Source organism: Myotis daubentonii, chromosome 4, assembly GCF_963259705.1.
Source record: "Myotis daubentonii chromosome 4, mMyoDau2.1, whole genome shotgun sequence".
NCBI lineage: Eukaryota > Metazoa > Chordata > Mammalia > Chiroptera > Vespertilionidae > Myotis > Myotis daubentonii.
Window position 1 is genome coordinate 110493308 of NC_081843.1, and position 17513 is coordinate 110510820.

The following is a 17513-nucleotide window of genomic DNA, read 5'->3' on the forward strand; positions in this document are numbered from 1 at the left end:
ATCAGTGATCTGAGAAGCCAGGCAGACATCCGCCTCTTCCCTGCCCCACCCAGCTTCTCCCATTACTGGCCCAGGGCCGGCAAAGGCGGCCTGGTTCTCTTATCACAGAAGCCGGCAAAGGAGGCCTGGCTTCTCCGAGCAAAGGCAGCTCGGTTCTCTGGCTCTTGGCTGCCGCCTGGGTTTCCGATTGCAGTCAGCAGCAGGCAGCTTCTTCCCTCCTTCCCCTTTCACCTCCCAGAATTGCGCCTATGTCGGCAGTTAACTGCCAATCTTAGTTGGCAGTTAATTTGCATATAGCCCTGATTAGCCAATGAAAAGGGTATCGTCGTACGCCAGTTACCATTTTTCTCTTTTATTAGATAGGATGGGACCACCCTTGTACATGCAGTCCTTGACTGAAATGTCAGTAAGTGGCGCCTGACTATAATTAAGAAATAAATAGCGCACAATTGTTTTGATGTTGAAAAGGGTTGAAGACAATCCATGGCAAATGCATTTAACGACATCAACTGAGGTGAACTGACAGAATAAAGGAGATTAGAAGACTATTATCATAGGCATTCACTTACTAATAATTTACCAAAACTTTGTGAATTTAACTTAACACTGATTTGTTCCAGAGTTTTGAGGGATAGAAACTACATAATCACACTTTGTGAGCTCTAGGCCAAAGAGCCCCATTTGAATCTCAAAGTATGTGCTTAAGAATTCAAAATAATAAAGGAAAACACTCTGATTGGAAGTAAATACCAAAATCCTAGTTTAGAATAAGTGAGTTGTAATGTCAATACTGCTGCAGTTACTAGTAAAGCAAGCTTTTTAATGGCTTAAAGGTTGATGCCTGCTTATCCCTGTCATATGCTCCTAATCACCTATGCCTGAATAACTAGTGTCCCATTCCCAGATAAAATAACTTTTACCTTATCTTATTTATTTTATTTTTCATAAAATTATTTTTAAAATAATATTTTAAAGAAGCAGAAAAACCTGATTTTCAAAGGATATCTCACGGAGAATTTCAACCCATCAACACGCAACAGGGACAAAATGAGCACTTCTGTGGCTGAAGTAAGGCCCTGCCCCTCACTGCCATTCCAGGCCTCTCTCCACCCACAGCAGCAACTGTACCGCAGTAACTACACTTAAAAAATACATATATGTACATACACACACACACAATTTAAAGATTAGAGATACAAATTTAACAAGATAACAATTTGACAATATAATTAGAAAGGCCTGTTTATATTTGGAGTATGCAATATTTTATCATAACAGATCAGATATATTTAATTATTTCCCTTATTAACCTACTCACTGAATTTTCCAGTATAGCCACAAGTCACTAATTACTCTTGGAATCAGAAAAGAGGTTAAAAAGTTAAGAAAAAAGTGCCCCTGAAATCTACTACTTTCAAATAATTCTTGCATTTCCAAAACCCATCACGCAAGCAAAAGACTGCAAGATATCAGTAAGCCCTAGCCGGTTTGACTCAGTGGATAGAGTGTTGGCCTGCAGACCAAAGGGTCTGGGTTCCATTCCATTCAAGGGCATGAACCTTGATTGTAGGCTCCTCCCTGGCCCAGGCCCTGGTCAGGGCTTGTGCAGGAGGCAACTGATTGATGTGTTTTTCTCACATCGATATTTCTTTGTCTTTCTCTCTCTCTTCTACTCTCCCTAAAAATCAATGGAAAAATATCCTCAGGTGAAGATTAACAACAACAAAAAGATACCAGTAACATTTCCTAGAGAAGTAAACAATCAATTATATTAGCTGCTGGGAAATAAAAAGACTAAATATTAACCATGATTTTGAAATCAAAATGGAGATAATATTAGACAGAAGTTACAGTATAGTAAACAAACTGTTTTATATAATGATAATTAATAGTATTTTAATTTCCTATATTTCTACCTAGATTTGTTTATCCATCCTTATCCTACTTTCCTTATTATCTTACTATATGTACTATGTTTATAAGTCTGAGATTTTGGAAAAAGCCAGACACAGACCCAACAAGATTCCTTTCTTTTTGACATTTTCTTGGCTAAAACCTAAATCAGCAAAGCCTTAGTCTCTTTGTAAATTATGAAACCATGACTGCAATCGTTAAGAAGAGCTTAGAGGCCCGGCCATGGTGGCTCAGTGGTTGAGCATCGACCTGTGAACCAGAAGGTCATGGTTCGATTCCCGGTCAGAGTACATACCCAGGTTGTGGCTCAATCCCTGATCATGCAGGAGGCAGCCAATCAATGGTTCTCTCTCTCTCTCTCTCTCTCTCTCTCTCTCTCTCTGTCCTTTTCCCTTCCTCTCTGAAATAAATAAAAATATATTTAAAAGGAGAAGAAGAAGAGCTTAGAGGCTGGCAAAAACTTCTCTCCCTCACACTTTTTATTTATTTTTTATTGAATTATTTGGGTCTTCCTCACACATTTTTTTAAAAAGTATCTATCATAAGCACAAATTAATAAAAGAATAAATTAAATGGGAGTTTTTATCATTTCCATTTCCACAACCCAGTTGTTTAAATAAAGTTTTGGATTCCCTGAAGTTTCCAGTAAAACAGATAAAAACAGAACTATTTGAGTTTAAGACAATGAGAGTGATCTGAAAACCCATTAGCTTTATTTCCTTACCACCATCACCCTCAAAATAACATCTTTGGTGGAATCCCTAGGGCAATGATTTTAAAGGGAGGGGAATGAGAAAACTATAGTGAAATGCTCAGAAACAAAAATAATATTCAAACCACCATCCTGTATAATAAAAAACCAGCGACCATAAGCATAACGACTGGAGCGACCACTCGACCAGTCGCCATGAGGTGCATTGACCACCTCTCGGTCCCTCCCCTCCCTTCCCCCACCCCGGCCCGCAGACTCCAATGGCAGCATGGCAAACAGGGAACCACGGCAAATCAAGGTGAGTGGCAGAATGGTCGACCTCTTGGTCCCGCCCCCAGCCCTCAGGCTCCAGGGAACCAGAGCTATGCTGCAATCGGATTGGCCTCTTGGTCCCTCCCCCTGCCGCAGGCTCTGGGGAACTGGAGCCATGCTGCGATCAGACTGACCTCTTGATTCCTCCCCCCAGCCCACAGGCTCTGGGGAACCGGAGCCATGCTGCGATCAGGAACCACGGCAAACCGGGGGTTGGCGGAGGGGTGGGACTGGGTGCTGGCAAGTGGGCAGAAGATGGCCCTGATCGCAGGCTAAGCCTAGGGCCCAGACCTGCACACGATTTCATGCACTGGGCCTCTAGTTATAATTTAATTGTATATAACTTTATGTTTAAATTATATTTGAATTCTATGAGAATCATCTAACACATATTGAACGTTCAATAAACAGTTAGCAAACAAAAGAAAAGGCATCGGATTGTGATCCTCATTAGGAGAGGCACTTCAATAGGTTCAACAGAGGGCAGTTTGAAACATACTATACTAATTTATTCCAATAGCTCAACCAGAGCACCTAAAATAGATTACAGTCAATTCTCATTACTTGCAGTAGTTATGGTCTATAACAGTGATGGCGAACCTATGACACGCGTGTCAGAGGTGACACGCGAACTCATTTTTTTGGTTGGTTTTTCTTTGTTAAATGGCATTTAAATATATAAAATAAATATCAAAAATAGACATCTTTGTTTTACTATGGTTGCAAATATCAAAAAATTTCTATATGTGACACGGCACCAGAGTTAAGTTAGGGTTTTTCAAAATGCTGACACGACGAGCTCAAAAGGTTCGCCATCACTGGTCTATAAAGTTCTGCAAACACTGAATTATCGAATACAAGGTTATGTTCCTGAAAGCCTCTGGTCATATATTCATCAACCAGTCAATGCACAACTTTGTTTTTGTGTTTGTGTTTAAGGACAACTTCATATATATAAAATTCACTAATACTGAACTCAAAGTCAACAACACTATAATCCATTCCTGAACAAAGCTTGTCTAACACAGGTGCTCTCTAAGGCACACCACAGCCTTCTTGCACTAAGGAACACTAGACAGGACCACAGTACTTCAACTTAGGGGTCATTTTAAACAGCAACATCACCAACAAGAAGCACAAAAAAAATAAGAAAAACAAAGCATTAAGTAGTCCACAAAAAGAACACTTGATTGCAGTTCTGAGAGCTGAAACAAGAAAGCAGAGGATCACCCTGTTCAAATTCTTCTTTGTTGTTTAGGGCAAGTGCCTGTCTACAAATAATCATGAAAGTGCCATGAGTGAGTGGTCGGGGAAAGGCCAATGAGGGGAAAAGGAGACATATGTAATACTTTAATCAATAAAGAATAAATTTTTTTTAAAAGTGCCATGAGTACTGACTTTAGGGTCACAAAACAATTTTAGCAAGAAAGTCTGCAAATACAGAAACCATGAATGATGAGAATAAACTGTATTTTCTTAGACAATCAATCTCATATAAGATTTTGATATAGGCACGAACCATGAGGATTAGTATGTTAGAAAATGTACTAGACAGGTAGAGAAAGAATAAAAGTCAGAATTAAAACGAAGGCTCAAAATTCTGCATCAATCTTATCCACCGACATTCTAATACTTCTGTGGTACATTATGTTATTGTTCCCAATCATCAACATTCCCTGGATCCACAACCTTTGACATGTGATACCATAGTTGCTCTCAATAGAGACCGGACACATTTCTCCACTGCACTGATGTTACCCAGGGCCGTGTGATTTGCTTTGGCCAATGGAATGTTCGTGGACATGATCTAAGCAAAGGCTTGAAATGTGCTTCCAGAGTTGGGGTTCCCTTGTGTCTCTTCCATCACCATGAGAAAAACATGCCCTCACACAGTCCTCTCGTGTAAGGAGGAATGGAGATACACAGAACAGACCTAGACTCTACCTGTAGTTTAAAGCCGAACCCAGCCAGAAGCAGCCAAACCACAGATATGTTAGCAATTATAAATAAGCCGTTAAGTTTTAGAGCCTTATTGTGGCCATAGGTAATATCTAATTACTTATACATTAGTTTTAAAATATCATAATCCTACTAAAAATCTTTACATAGAAAAGGTTGATGAGACCCTCTTTCCTTCTTGTCCTACAGCCTAGGACATAGTAGGTCTATAGTAGACTGTGTTTCCAAAGATGGCTGCTTCCATATCTCCCTCCCCACAAGATATTTCAAATGTGACCTTGGCACTCACACATCAATTAGTGGAGTCTATCTCTCTTCTCCAGAAATTTGGACTGTCCCTGTGATGTTACACAAGACTTAAAGCCAGACCTTCCATGTTCATCCTTCATGGAAGCCAGTCATCAAGCACAAAGTCCAACCCCACTAAGTCTATACCACACTGTGAGAAATCCCAAACTAAACATGTGAAAAGTGGGAGTGACCCTCTTCTATAGCAAGAAACAAATTGCTTGTTCTTGAGAACTTTCCCATCAAGAATTTAGTAGAAGCAGGTATACTTATATCATTTTGATGTTTTTGTTAATGTTTCCAAACAATGTACTTTGAAATCAGAATCACTTCTTATTCGTTTTCATATAATTCTCCTGATACTCTTCATCACACATTAGTGATCAGAAACGAGATGTAATTCCCCAATCCCTGCCCACAAGACCTGAGTAGGATCTTACTGTAAGTTGAAGGGAGTTTTGTCCTAACTAATGGATTGTGCAAGAATGAACTGCTGTTGGGTTTGACTGATTGTAGATGGGTTGTGGTGTGGTGTATTGAAGGCTATTAAATGCAACTTACAATGCTTAATAAAAATCTTTATTCTTTTAGTATAAAAAAAAAAAGAAAAGTGGGGGTGGGGGAGAAGTAGGGGAGAGAAAGAGATGCCATGGGACAGAGCACCCACGTGAACCCATCTGGTTATAAAGCCCTTTTGGACTTTATAACCATCCTAGTGCCCCAGCTGACACAATATGAAGCAGAACTTCCTGGTCAATCCACAGAATTGTGAGAAATAATAAACTGTTTAGGTTTAAAACAAGATACTAACTTTTGTGTGAATTACGGCAACTCAAATGAACTGTTAATAAATGTGTGCTGAATTAATTAAATTCACTGAAATAGTCTGTTTCATGCTTACCTTGGTGTTGGCCATGTCCACAATATACTGGTCTCCTTTTATACATTCCATTACTTCAAAACCATCTCTGTCAATCACTTTGGCTTGAGAGCTTCCGGATACAACAAGAATCATGTCTCCTGTGTTACTATACTGCAATGACTTGATCTGATGGCTATGCAAAAGAAAAAGTAATAGTCTGGTAAGACACTGAGCATAATGTTTATACTTTAGCCACAATAAGTACAGTCATAGAAAAAGTCACACAACTGCACAAATTGATAATTCTATAAAATCAGGAACACCATCCTCAAATGCACCCTCGCCACCAGCGGCTACCGTGTTAGTTCTCTCCTCCCAGTCTCCACAGCTATCTATTAAAGTCTTCTCTACTCGTTTTATTTTTTTAATTCTCACAATAGGATATTTTTCCCATTTATTTTTTTAGAAGGGCTGGGAGGAGAGAGGGAGAAGGGGAGAGGGGGAGAGGGAGAGAGGGAGAGAGACAGAGAAGGAGAGAGGGAGAGGGGGAGGGAGAGAGAGAGAGAGAAACATTCAAGTGCGAGAGACATATCCATTGATTGCCTCCCCCATCACCACGATGGGGCCGAAGATTGAGCCTGCCCTTGAGGTACATGCCCTTGATCAGGAATTGAACCCATGACCCTTAAGTTCACAGGCCAATGCTCTAACCAGCTAGGGCTCTACTCATTTTAAATCTTTAACCCAACCAACTCCCCCTCTTCCAGCTATTGATTCTTCCCACTCTTTCCCAAAAGAAACAAATAAGAACTGCCTCAACTTCCTCCCAGTAATGTTATAAACTTCCTTGTACCTGAACTCTCTTCTTCCTTCTCTTTGATTACAATATTGGAAACGAATCACTTCCCACACGAGGCAAATCTGCTGCCTACATACATGCTAGATCCCATCCTCTCCCATCTCCTCGGGAACGTCTATCGGCTCTCTCCTCCCCTTCACAGGTTTGCTGTTCGAACAAGTTTTCACCTCCACCTTTATTTCTCTAGCACTATAGTATCCTTTCTACCCTCACCACTCCACTGAAACTGATCCTGGCATTGTGGCTGTGGTGAACACTGTGGTGCGTCAAGCAGATCTACCCCTTCAGGAACGAAGTACTCATTACCCAGCTCCCTGGACTTGGCCTGCTGATGGCTAACAACGGAATCCTCAGGAATTTCCCCAAGTTGCAGAGAACTCCCTCACCCAAGGTTGTTACCACTCCAAAGCAGCCCACATTCAAGGACTGGCTGACAAGCAGTGAAATGGTCCAAGCTCTCTGTTTCAATGTGGGTTATCTGGGAAGGTTAGTCTGGCTTCAGCTCCCCCTGTAGGATCAGTTGAGGCTACTCTTGCAATTAATTACATGGCAGTGCAATTTCTCCATCTTCCTAGTTTCCCTTGCACGTTTTTTAAGTCATTATGCAACCCCTACGTGTGGCTTTCAGCCACAAATTTGGAAAGACAAACTCCTTAAGTAAAACTTCTTATTCAACTTTCTATAAAACAGTCCATAACATTCTTCAGAGATGGCATGCAAACCATCACAGCAGAGCAATCTGAGAGGTATGTTGTACAGGTGCCATGCTCTTCTAAAAGGAATTTCCAAACAAATGTGAATGGAAAGCTAGAGGTTATGCACCTTAAGTAGATATCGATAACAACCCCATAAAGAATTCTGTGGAGAACCAACTTAATGATCAAGGCCCCAAACATAGATGTTCTCTATCAGAAATAAAAATAAACATCTTTGCCCTAATGGGTTTGGCTCAGTGGATAGAGCATCGGCCTGCGGACTCAAGGGTCCCAGCTTCCATTCCAGTCAAGGGCATGTGCCTTGGTTGCGGGCACATACCCAGTAGGGAGTGTGCAGGAGGCAGCTGATCGATGTTTCTCTCTCATCGATGTTTCTAACTCTCTATCCCTCTCCCTTCCTCTCTGTAGAAAATCAATAAAATATATTTAAACAAATAAATAAATAAATATCTTTCTTTAAGCTGTCTTTATAGCCTGCTTTATGATTTATCTTCACAGGTCAATCTTTAAAAAACATAACACAATCTTAACAAAATTTTAGATCCTTTAGTCCAATTTACTTTCTAAGTCTATAATTTCAAGGCTGAGAAATAAAGGGGTATTTCAGAAAATAACTTTGTCTTCAGAAAGAGATTATATATAAAATTAAAATGTATGTGGATCTGGCTAGGTCTCAATAGTATTATTCTTCCTGGTTAGTTACCAAATCCAGATCAGATACTTACAATGAAATGCCTCTCTGCCAGCCATCACTAACTAGACACTGCTGCTCAGAATTTATACTGACTAGCTCTCCTAAAATGTTGAAATTCAAGCTGATTGTTTTTGAAATATTTATTCTTTAAGAAGCCACTCGTAATTCTAATTCACAATCCTGCCTCTACTGGCAGAGACCATTCAAACAGAGATCTAGTGGGCTCTGAGGTGAGACTGACAATGTGAGGAATGTCATCACATGCCCAAGTCAAAGTGTCCAGGTGGATGAGGAACAGAAGCTCCCAAACCAGCTGATGAAAAAGGAACCTAGAAAAGCAAAGGTGGAGCTGCTGCCTGGGCCCTTCCTGCCTAAGACAGAAAAACCTCTCCTGGCCTCTCTCACATCCTGGGAAGGAATGACATCCTCAGCAACATTCTGACCAGGGTCCCACATTTAAATGTAAGTCCATAGGAGGCACCGATAAGATAAAAAACTAAATGTTTGATCAAATGTTCCAGTTGTCCATTTATTGCCTCTGAGCTACAAAAGTCAACCTTCACTGCCTGCTCTGCAGAAATGGATGTGGGCCCTTCCAAGATGTTTCCTTTGCCATTGGGCATGGGTAGAGAGGGCTGGAGAGCAGGGAAGGGGAGGGCTTTCTTCCTGGTCTGGAGTGCTCCGCCAGGTGGGCGCCCGCACTGCATTCCACTTCCCTGTGCCAAGCTCCTGCTGTCTGTGCAGCATCTCCACTGCCCAGCTCCTGAAGTGCACGGCAGCCGCAGCTGGCAGTACCAGGAGCTTCCCCAGCACCTCTTGTGCGGCTTTTCAGGAGGGGACCCTGGTGGGTCAGGTTTCTGGAAAGTTCTGCTGTCATAACAGCACAGCAACCACTTTATCATTCAGTGAGCCACAGCCTTGCCCTCTAAAATGAGGTCCGGATCTCAGTCTTGAGGCCTCTCCCCTGAAGATTTTATTTCTCTCCCCTAGGGTAGTGGTTGCTCTTTTTATCTGCTAATCCTATAGTCTTTAGAGTTTTCTTTACTTTTTACTAGCCAATCCCTCAATACTCCAATCCTCTGTTACAGTTAGTAATTCTCTATTATAAACTTTCCCATCCAAATTACTGTGACTTCTCTCTCCTAATCAGACCCGGACTGATATACCAAATTCCAAGCTATTAATTGAAACTGAGAAAAATGTAGGCTGTTTAGTCCAATATTTTTTGTATGTAAACAAACAGATCCACTCTTTGATAATTAGATAGTTCAGACTGCTGAGCCAAAGTCCTGTGAAGCAGGGAGAGAATGAGGCAGTTCGCTCACAGGCATGTCTTTGTTTACAGTTCTCCCATTTGGGGACGTCTTTATTTTCTTCCCTATGAAAGATCAAGTACTATAAGCGATCATTTTGTTTTTTTCTGGTGAATCATTTTCATTTCCAAAGGGGAAGGAAAATCTAAACAGTGAAATTTAAGATGACATGGCAGTAAAAAGAGTCAGTGGCTCCCTTTCTCTGGCTACCTGCTCTAGCAGATTTTACACTTGGAAGAAAATACAAAATCTCAGTGACCCACACTAATATTCACCTTACCCTTTTAACTTTATAGGGCAACTCATGTTTCCCTCTGTCTGTGTTTCAGGCTCTCTTTGCCAACATTAAAGTGAAATGTTCAGCATCAAGCTCACCATGCCTGTCCCACTTCACTCCTAATTCTGCTAGCCACAGAGTTAAAAGGACTGGATTAAGAGTTATTAGACACAGTACTAAGGAGAATTAAAGGGGCTTGTTCAAGGGGTGTAGCATCTGCTCCTCGAATTCCTGCCTCAACAACTAAGATTCCGATCAAAGAGGAGCAGGGAAAGCCAATCCTGACAGTCAACTGGAGTCCTGAGGAAGCAATGTCCTCTGGGGAGTGACTGCCTCCAGGGGAAGGCTTAGCAACATTGGGCAACTCTCTCTGTGAAGTTATTCATGGGGCCAGGGGAGTGCTCGAGTGGAAGTGGAGGGGAATGGAAAGGTGAAGACTGAAGATCCTTTTAAGTAGTTTTTGCTCCCGCTAGCAAAACAAGCTGAGACATGCAGGACAGATAAACACAGCTGTCTGGGGCTGTCACTTGGGGCTGTGGAGCCAAGGTGTGAAAAGCACAGCGGAATGTGAGTCCAGAGGCCAGGGACTCCATCCTCGCTGCTAACTGGCTGTGGATGCAAACCAAGCCCTCCGCCCCACGAGCCTCAGTCTCCCCATTTTTCTGGAGAGTCAGTGGACGGGACCAAACGGCCGCACTGCGCGGAGCTGAGACAGAGTTCATGTGTGAGGGGACAGCTTGGCCGAGTCCTGGTTTCCTCCACTGAAAACCAGGAGGAACCACACGTGCAGGGCTGAGTGGGAAGTGAAACTAGGACACGGACAGGTACCTCGCACAGCACATGAAACAGATAGTTGCTACTGTTATTACTTCTGTATTTCCCAGGTCTCCTTGAGACTTAGGGGAGAAATAGCGGAATTGGAAACTGAAAGGTAGAAAAGGACCGGAGAGATTAGAAAAACACCTCCCCAAAAGGGTACAACAGCCTTATGTGAAAATATCCCACAAACCATGAGTTACTGGGTTAGCAGGTCCTCAACGAAGAAAGGCTGCCCTTGTGGAAACAGTTACCACATGAGACCGCTGGCAGCTGAAAAAGGTGTTCAGTACATGACACGGGGTTGATGGAACAAAGATGTGTCAACCAGGCAGAACCTAGCGACTCGCTGCCCTGAAACAGCATCCGTCAGAGAGGAGACGCCCCTGTGAGGGCCACTCTCAGCCCCTGGAAAATCCCTCAGACCACAGGCACATCCCATGAGCTACAACAGCAGTTCTCAACCTGTGGGTTGCGACCCCTTTGGCGGTTGAACCACCCTTTCACAGGGGTCGCCTAAGACCATACTGCATATCAGATATTTACATTACAATTCATAACAGTAGCAACATGACAGTTATGAAGTAGCAACGAAAATAATTTTATGGTTGGGTCACAACATGAGGAACTGTATTTAAAGGGCCAGAAGGTTGAGAACCACTGAGCTATAAGATGCTATGTTTAAGGAAGTGAGGAGCTGTAACTAGTCAGCCTGTTTAACACCAGGCAAGGAGAGTAAAGTAGCAAGGGGGTTGTAAAGAGGTTCTACAGTAGGGGTCAGCACACTTTTTCTGTAAGTAGTTTAAGCTTCGCAGGCCACATACGGTATCTGCCACATATTCTTTGTTGTACTCTGTTTTACATTCCTTTAAAATTGTAAAATTCTTAGTTCAAGTGCCGTACAAATCCATGAACTGGATTTGGCCCTCTGGTCATAATTTGCCAATCACTGTTCTAGAGCATAAAAGACAAATAATATAGTTTTAATTAAGTAATGCACCTGGGAACTTGTTAGAAACGCAAGTTCTTGCACCACACTGGATCCAAAGAATTAGAAACTCTAAACATGGGGTCTAGCTTTTAACATTTTAACAAGCCCTTCAGATGGTTCTAATGCCTATTAAAGTTTCAAAACCACTGAACTATGGTTAAGTTTCACATGGTATGCTATGCAGCATTTAGGAAGAATACAGTATACATGTGGTGATATTAAAAATCTCCAAGCACCTACTGCAAAGTGGAAAAGAAAAACAAATTGTAGAATAACAACCATCTGATAGTATTTATGAAAACAAAATAAAGTATATACTATTCTTTGATAGGTACAGATATTTGTTGATAACTGCATGGAAAAACCGCAATGAATATATACCATAATGAAAACAGTGATTTCACCTAGGAAGGAGATTAAAATGAAGGTAATCAAGGAAGAGTTTTAGACTTACCTGCAATGTTTTAATTTCTGTATAAGAAAATAATATGCATTACTTAATTAAAATGTTTTATTTTTTTTAAATGTTTTAAAAAGAGAATGAAATTGAGAGTAACTGTTTTTAAGTGGGTAAAAGAGAATTCTTAAATTGGGTTACCTAAGTAATCCAAAAATTCTTAATATTTTATGAAAAATTTTACTCCATCTATATTTTTTCTAGTATAGAGGATACATCTGAAGGAAGGGTTTGTGATCCCAAGGATTGTGACTCAAACCTACTTAGGTAATTATTGAGAATCCGTGAGGAAACAGAGAAAATAAAAGATGACTAGCAGACTGGATGAGAGAAAATGTGGTACTGATTTTCACTAAGTGGGACAAAGGAAAACATTAGAAACTAGAGATCCACAAATCTAATATTGATGCTGGGCAAAAGTCCAAAACAAATTATTAAACAGACTTCAAAATACCAAAAACGGAAGATGCACCACACAGAAGTTGAGCAACAATAAAAGAAAAGCACATTTTAAAATCTGATTTTCATAATGGCAGATCAAGAAAACATTTAACATCAGTCTCTTTAAGGTGTCCCAGGGGAGTGAGAACAAGGCTACAAACACTGCAGCTCCAGAGTCCTTTGGAGAAATTCATCAGAGGTACCCCAAATTCACACACCATACCTCAGTCTCATCCCTATACTCAGGTCTTCTAGCTCCCCTCCTGAGTGGGGGGTCCTTTGTGTGTGAATGCCTCTTTGACACCCACTTATTCACCATAATGCTGCCTCTTGGATATCAGCCAAATTCTGACATCTGCTACTTCAGGTGAAGAGATGGTCTGAAAACAGCATCCTGTGCTTTTATATCTTCAAGACAGTCTACCAATTCCCTCAAGTTTTCTTGGCAGATGATATAGGAAAAACATAGATGGTGACAAAAAAGTTATGGAAGAATTTAGCTGAGTTATAGGTATGCATGGGATTCTCATATGGATGAAGAACCAAAGCAAAAAGTTGTGTAACAGATCAATGTCAACATAAAGAAAGGCTTCTAGTGGCATACCAAAGTCTGACTGCCATATTCAACAGTTATCAATTGAATGACAACTTATTGCACATTTATCAAACTAAAAATTGGCAAACAAACAAACAAACAAGGATTGATCACTAATATGCTGGATGTTGGAATCAAAAATTGAAATAATGTGCTACCAAAATAAAGACAATGATATTGAACCCCAAAAATGTAAAGACCTATATTGCACTTTTTCCTTTATTTAAAAAAGTTATTGTGAACCCAATTTAATATTATATAATACAGACAGGCACACAAGGAAAATACTAAAAGATCATTTGTGGCCTATAAGGCCTAAAATACTTAATATCAGACCCGTTACAGAAAATTTTGCCAACCCCTGCTCTTGACCCATAGTCTTTTCTCAAGAATATGTTCTATCTTTGAAATAGAACATATTCTATTAAGTAAACCTTAAGTAAACATTCTGTAATGTTAAACTTAAATTGGAACAGGGATACAGATTCACAATTCTGAAACTGCATTACATTTGTACTGGGGTTAAACAAATACACACAGGGATGGGTGGTGGGAGTCAGGTTTCTTACTGTCGGAAAGTTGGAGATTTCCCAGGAGGAAGAAGAGGGAAGACTAGAATGAACCAATGTGCACTGGATTAGAGTCAGAGACATGAGTATGAACGCCTATGTAGCTTAAAATGGATGCAAAAGGATACAGAAACAATTACAGTCCTAGTGCATGCACAGGTTAGTATCCATGCATATACTTTTAGCTCTGTTGTCTGAAAAGGCCTAAATGCACTGACACCCCCAGAGCAACAAGCACACGAGATCCTAGCTCTTGATTTCTGAGACCATTCTCCTAGGAAATCTGACTGATTCTAGGACTGGGGCAGGAAGAAATATAAGGTGAGTCTGGGGCATCTTATAGTACCAAAAGTAAGAAAGTACTCAAAAAATAAAAAAGCATGTCAAAGAAAGGGACCTAAGAGCCAAACTGAAATAGCTCCCAATGGGCACAACTGACACAATCTGAGCCACACAATAAGTAACTAAGTATTGGCGTACAACCCAAGGAAGGAAATAAATAGGCAGTAGTCCACACTGGTAGGAAAAAACTGATTAAATAAGTAAATATGTGGAGGAAAGAGACAATTCTTCCTTATAGAAGAATTCCAAGTAGTTTATGTAAATATCACCTTCTCTAGGAAATAAAGCTTAATCTTTCAACTCTCCCAAGTGTGCGCAGCATTTACTAACTTGCTTCCAAAGAATTAGCATATAAAAAGGGGAGTGAAAAAGTAATGGTACAGTAGAGAAACTTAAAAACACAATAGCATGCCTGGCCAGTGTGGCTCAGAGGTTGAGCATTGACCTATGAACCAGGAGGTCATGGTTCAATTCCCAGTTGGGGCACATGGCCAGGTGTGGGCTCCATCCTGGTTGGGGGTGTGATGCTCCTTTCTCATCATTGATGTTTCTATCTCTCTCCCTCTCTCTCCCGTCCTCTCTGAAATCAATAAAATATGTATTTTTTAAAAACATGATAGCATGTACACATGATATGTGATAACAAAGGTACTTCACCTCTCATATTCAGCCCAAAAACCCACATCACCAGTCTAACCATAAGAAAAACATTAAAAAAAAAAAAATCGAGTGACTTTCTACAAAATGCCTGACCAGTACACCTCAAAGCCGGAGGTGTCAAGGTCATGAGAAACAAGGAAAGACTGAGAAACTATTATGAAGACTAAATGTAATGCAGTATGTTGGAAGGGATATTAGTTTTAAAAAAAAAAGTGAAATCTAAAAGTTTGGAGTTTCAAGAAATAAGTATATAAATAAAAATTTGGAGTCAATGTACCAACACTGGTTTAGCTGTCACAAATGTAGAATGTTAACAACAGAAGAAACTGGGTTAGGGGTATACCTGAATTCTGGACTATCTTTGAAGCTTTCTGTAAATTAAAAAATAGTCTGAAATTTAAAGTTTACTAAAATTTTGAAATGAAAATATCAATGATCTTGTCATTTTTAAATGTTCTTCATTTAATTATTTTAAAAATTGATTTGAGAGAGAAGGAAGGGAAAGGGGGAGAGAGAGAGAGAGAAAGAAACATCGATGACAGAGAAACAGTGCTCAGCTGCCTCCTGCACACCCACCAGGGATTGAGTCCACAACTCAGGCATATGCCCTGACCAGGAATCAAACTGGCAACCTTTTGGTGCATAGGACGATGCTCCAACTAAGTGAGTCATAATGGCCAGGCCTGATCTTGTCATTTAAATACACATGCATGCACACACATGTAACAGTATTTTCCACCTCTTTCCACAGAAAAGGTCAAGAAACAATAATACCCCCATATCAATGAGCATGTGTAACATCCAGATTTGGTCTCTAAATACCATTTCCACTTAAAAAAAAAAAATAGACCTCCATGGGACATGCTGACTCCAGTACTTCGAAGGGAATGTACCAGGAAGTCTGGTACATTCATGTCATGCCAGAAAATAAGCTTTTAAAGACTAATGAGGTCATGTCAAAACTACATAGCAATCAGGAACTCCCAATGCCCAAATCTGGGACAATTTAAATATCAAAAAGAATAATGACTGCAATTGACTGAAACATGAACATTTTAAAATCATAAATACTGACACACTCAGAAAAGAAAAAGTAAAAAAAAAAAACATCATCAACATCAATAACAGTAACAACTCATTTATCATCAGTAATCCTTAAGCTAAAAATGGGTAATAGGAGGGAAATAACTAAGCATTTCTCCTGCTTTTCCAGTACAAACTGTATTTCAGGAGAACCAAATCATTTTGGTTAATAAATAAAAGTTATTCTAGAAAAATGCCAGAAAACATAGATGAAATAATAAAATTAGAATATCATCTAATTAGATGCAACCCTCACTGAGATAACTGACTTAGGTACAAATAATTAATGGACACTAAACTTATTAAGTGAAGGGATGGCAAGAATCTGGATATTTACATTGCACCAAAGTATGTCCCCACAAAGTTCCTGCCCATCTCAAGTATATAATATTAACTTTACGATGGAGGAATCAGATGTTACCAATTTAATTCAAGAACCAACTTTAATTGCTAGTCACTAATAGTGGCAACAACTAGACAATACTTGCCACCTGATGTGATCAAATATGAATGATAATCAAACCTTTGAATCTTCTACCGGAAATACTGGAGATAAAGAAACAGTTAGCCCTGACCAGGTTGCTAAGCAGTTAGAGTGTTGTCCCAGGCACCGAAGAGTCCCAGGTTCGATTCTGGTCAGGGTACATATCCAGGTTGCGGGTTTGATTCCCGGTCAGGGCATGTACAGAGGCAACCATGCTTTTGTCTTTCTCTCTCTCTCCCTCGCCCATCCTCTCTCTCTAGAATCAATGAAGGGGAAAAAACATATCATCAGATGAGGATTAAAACAACAGCCAGGCTGGTGTGGCTTACTGGTTGAGCATCAACCCATGAACCAGTTCGATTCCCAGTCAGGGCACATGCCTGGGTTGCAGGCTCGATCCCCAGTGTGGGGTGTGCAGGAGGCAGCCTATCAATGATTCTGTCTCATCATTAATGTTTCTATTTTTCTCTCCCTTTCCCTTCCTCTCTGAAATCAATAAAAATATATTTTGCAAAAAAACAACAAAAGACAAGAAATGTCTTAAAATGTAGGTTAATGAAACTAAACAAAAAAATTAAGGTACATTTTACTTTCATTTGAATAATGGAAGTAGTGTTCAGTTATATAAACCTCCTATATTTTGGGACAAACCATATTAGATAGAATTCAAATAAGCACTCTGTCTTAAAATGTGAAAGTATTAAGTTGAGCGATACATACCATTCACAGGGTTGAAGCGATCGAAATGCCTTAAAAGAAGCGTCCATTCCAGCAAAATCCCAAAACTTAACATCATAGTCATATCCTCCAGTCACCAAGCGGGCACCTGAGGGGTCCAGACCCAAAGCAGAAACCTGGTTTAAAAAAAAAAATTTCATTGGAGAAAGCTACTTATAGTCTATTATAACCCCCACTTCCTTCCTCTAACTTCACCTCCTATCTTCGAGGCACTGGACGTATATATCAACAAGAGTTGCTACTTCTGAAAAGTGAGAATGGACAACACCTCCTTTATTATTTGATTTTGGAATTAGGAGTATAACTTCTTTTCAAATAATAAAAAGAAAATATTCTAATTTCTCAAATCGCCAGCTTTGTCCCAACTTATCTACCATGTACCCAGAATAGCTATCATTGCAATTCCACATGCTAAAATCAGTTGCTTTAGT

General features: G+C 40.2%; 1 protein-coding gene across 1 annotated transcript in view; it reads right to left on the minus strand.

Annotated features, from left to right (window-relative positions):
- WDR70 (WD repeat domain 70) overlaps nt 1-17513 on the minus strand; it is a 209626-nt gene that overhangs the window by 152151 nt on the left and 39962 nt on the right. Inside the window, exons 7-8 of the mRNA XM_059694917.1 lie at nt 17065-17198; nt 6087-6240 (exon numbers count right to left, since the gene is read on the minus strand). Coding sequence (XP_059550900.1) covers nt 6087-6240; nt 17065-17198 — 288 coding nt within the window. The remainder of the gene's footprint in view (nt 1-6086; nt 6241-17064; nt 17199-17513) is intronic.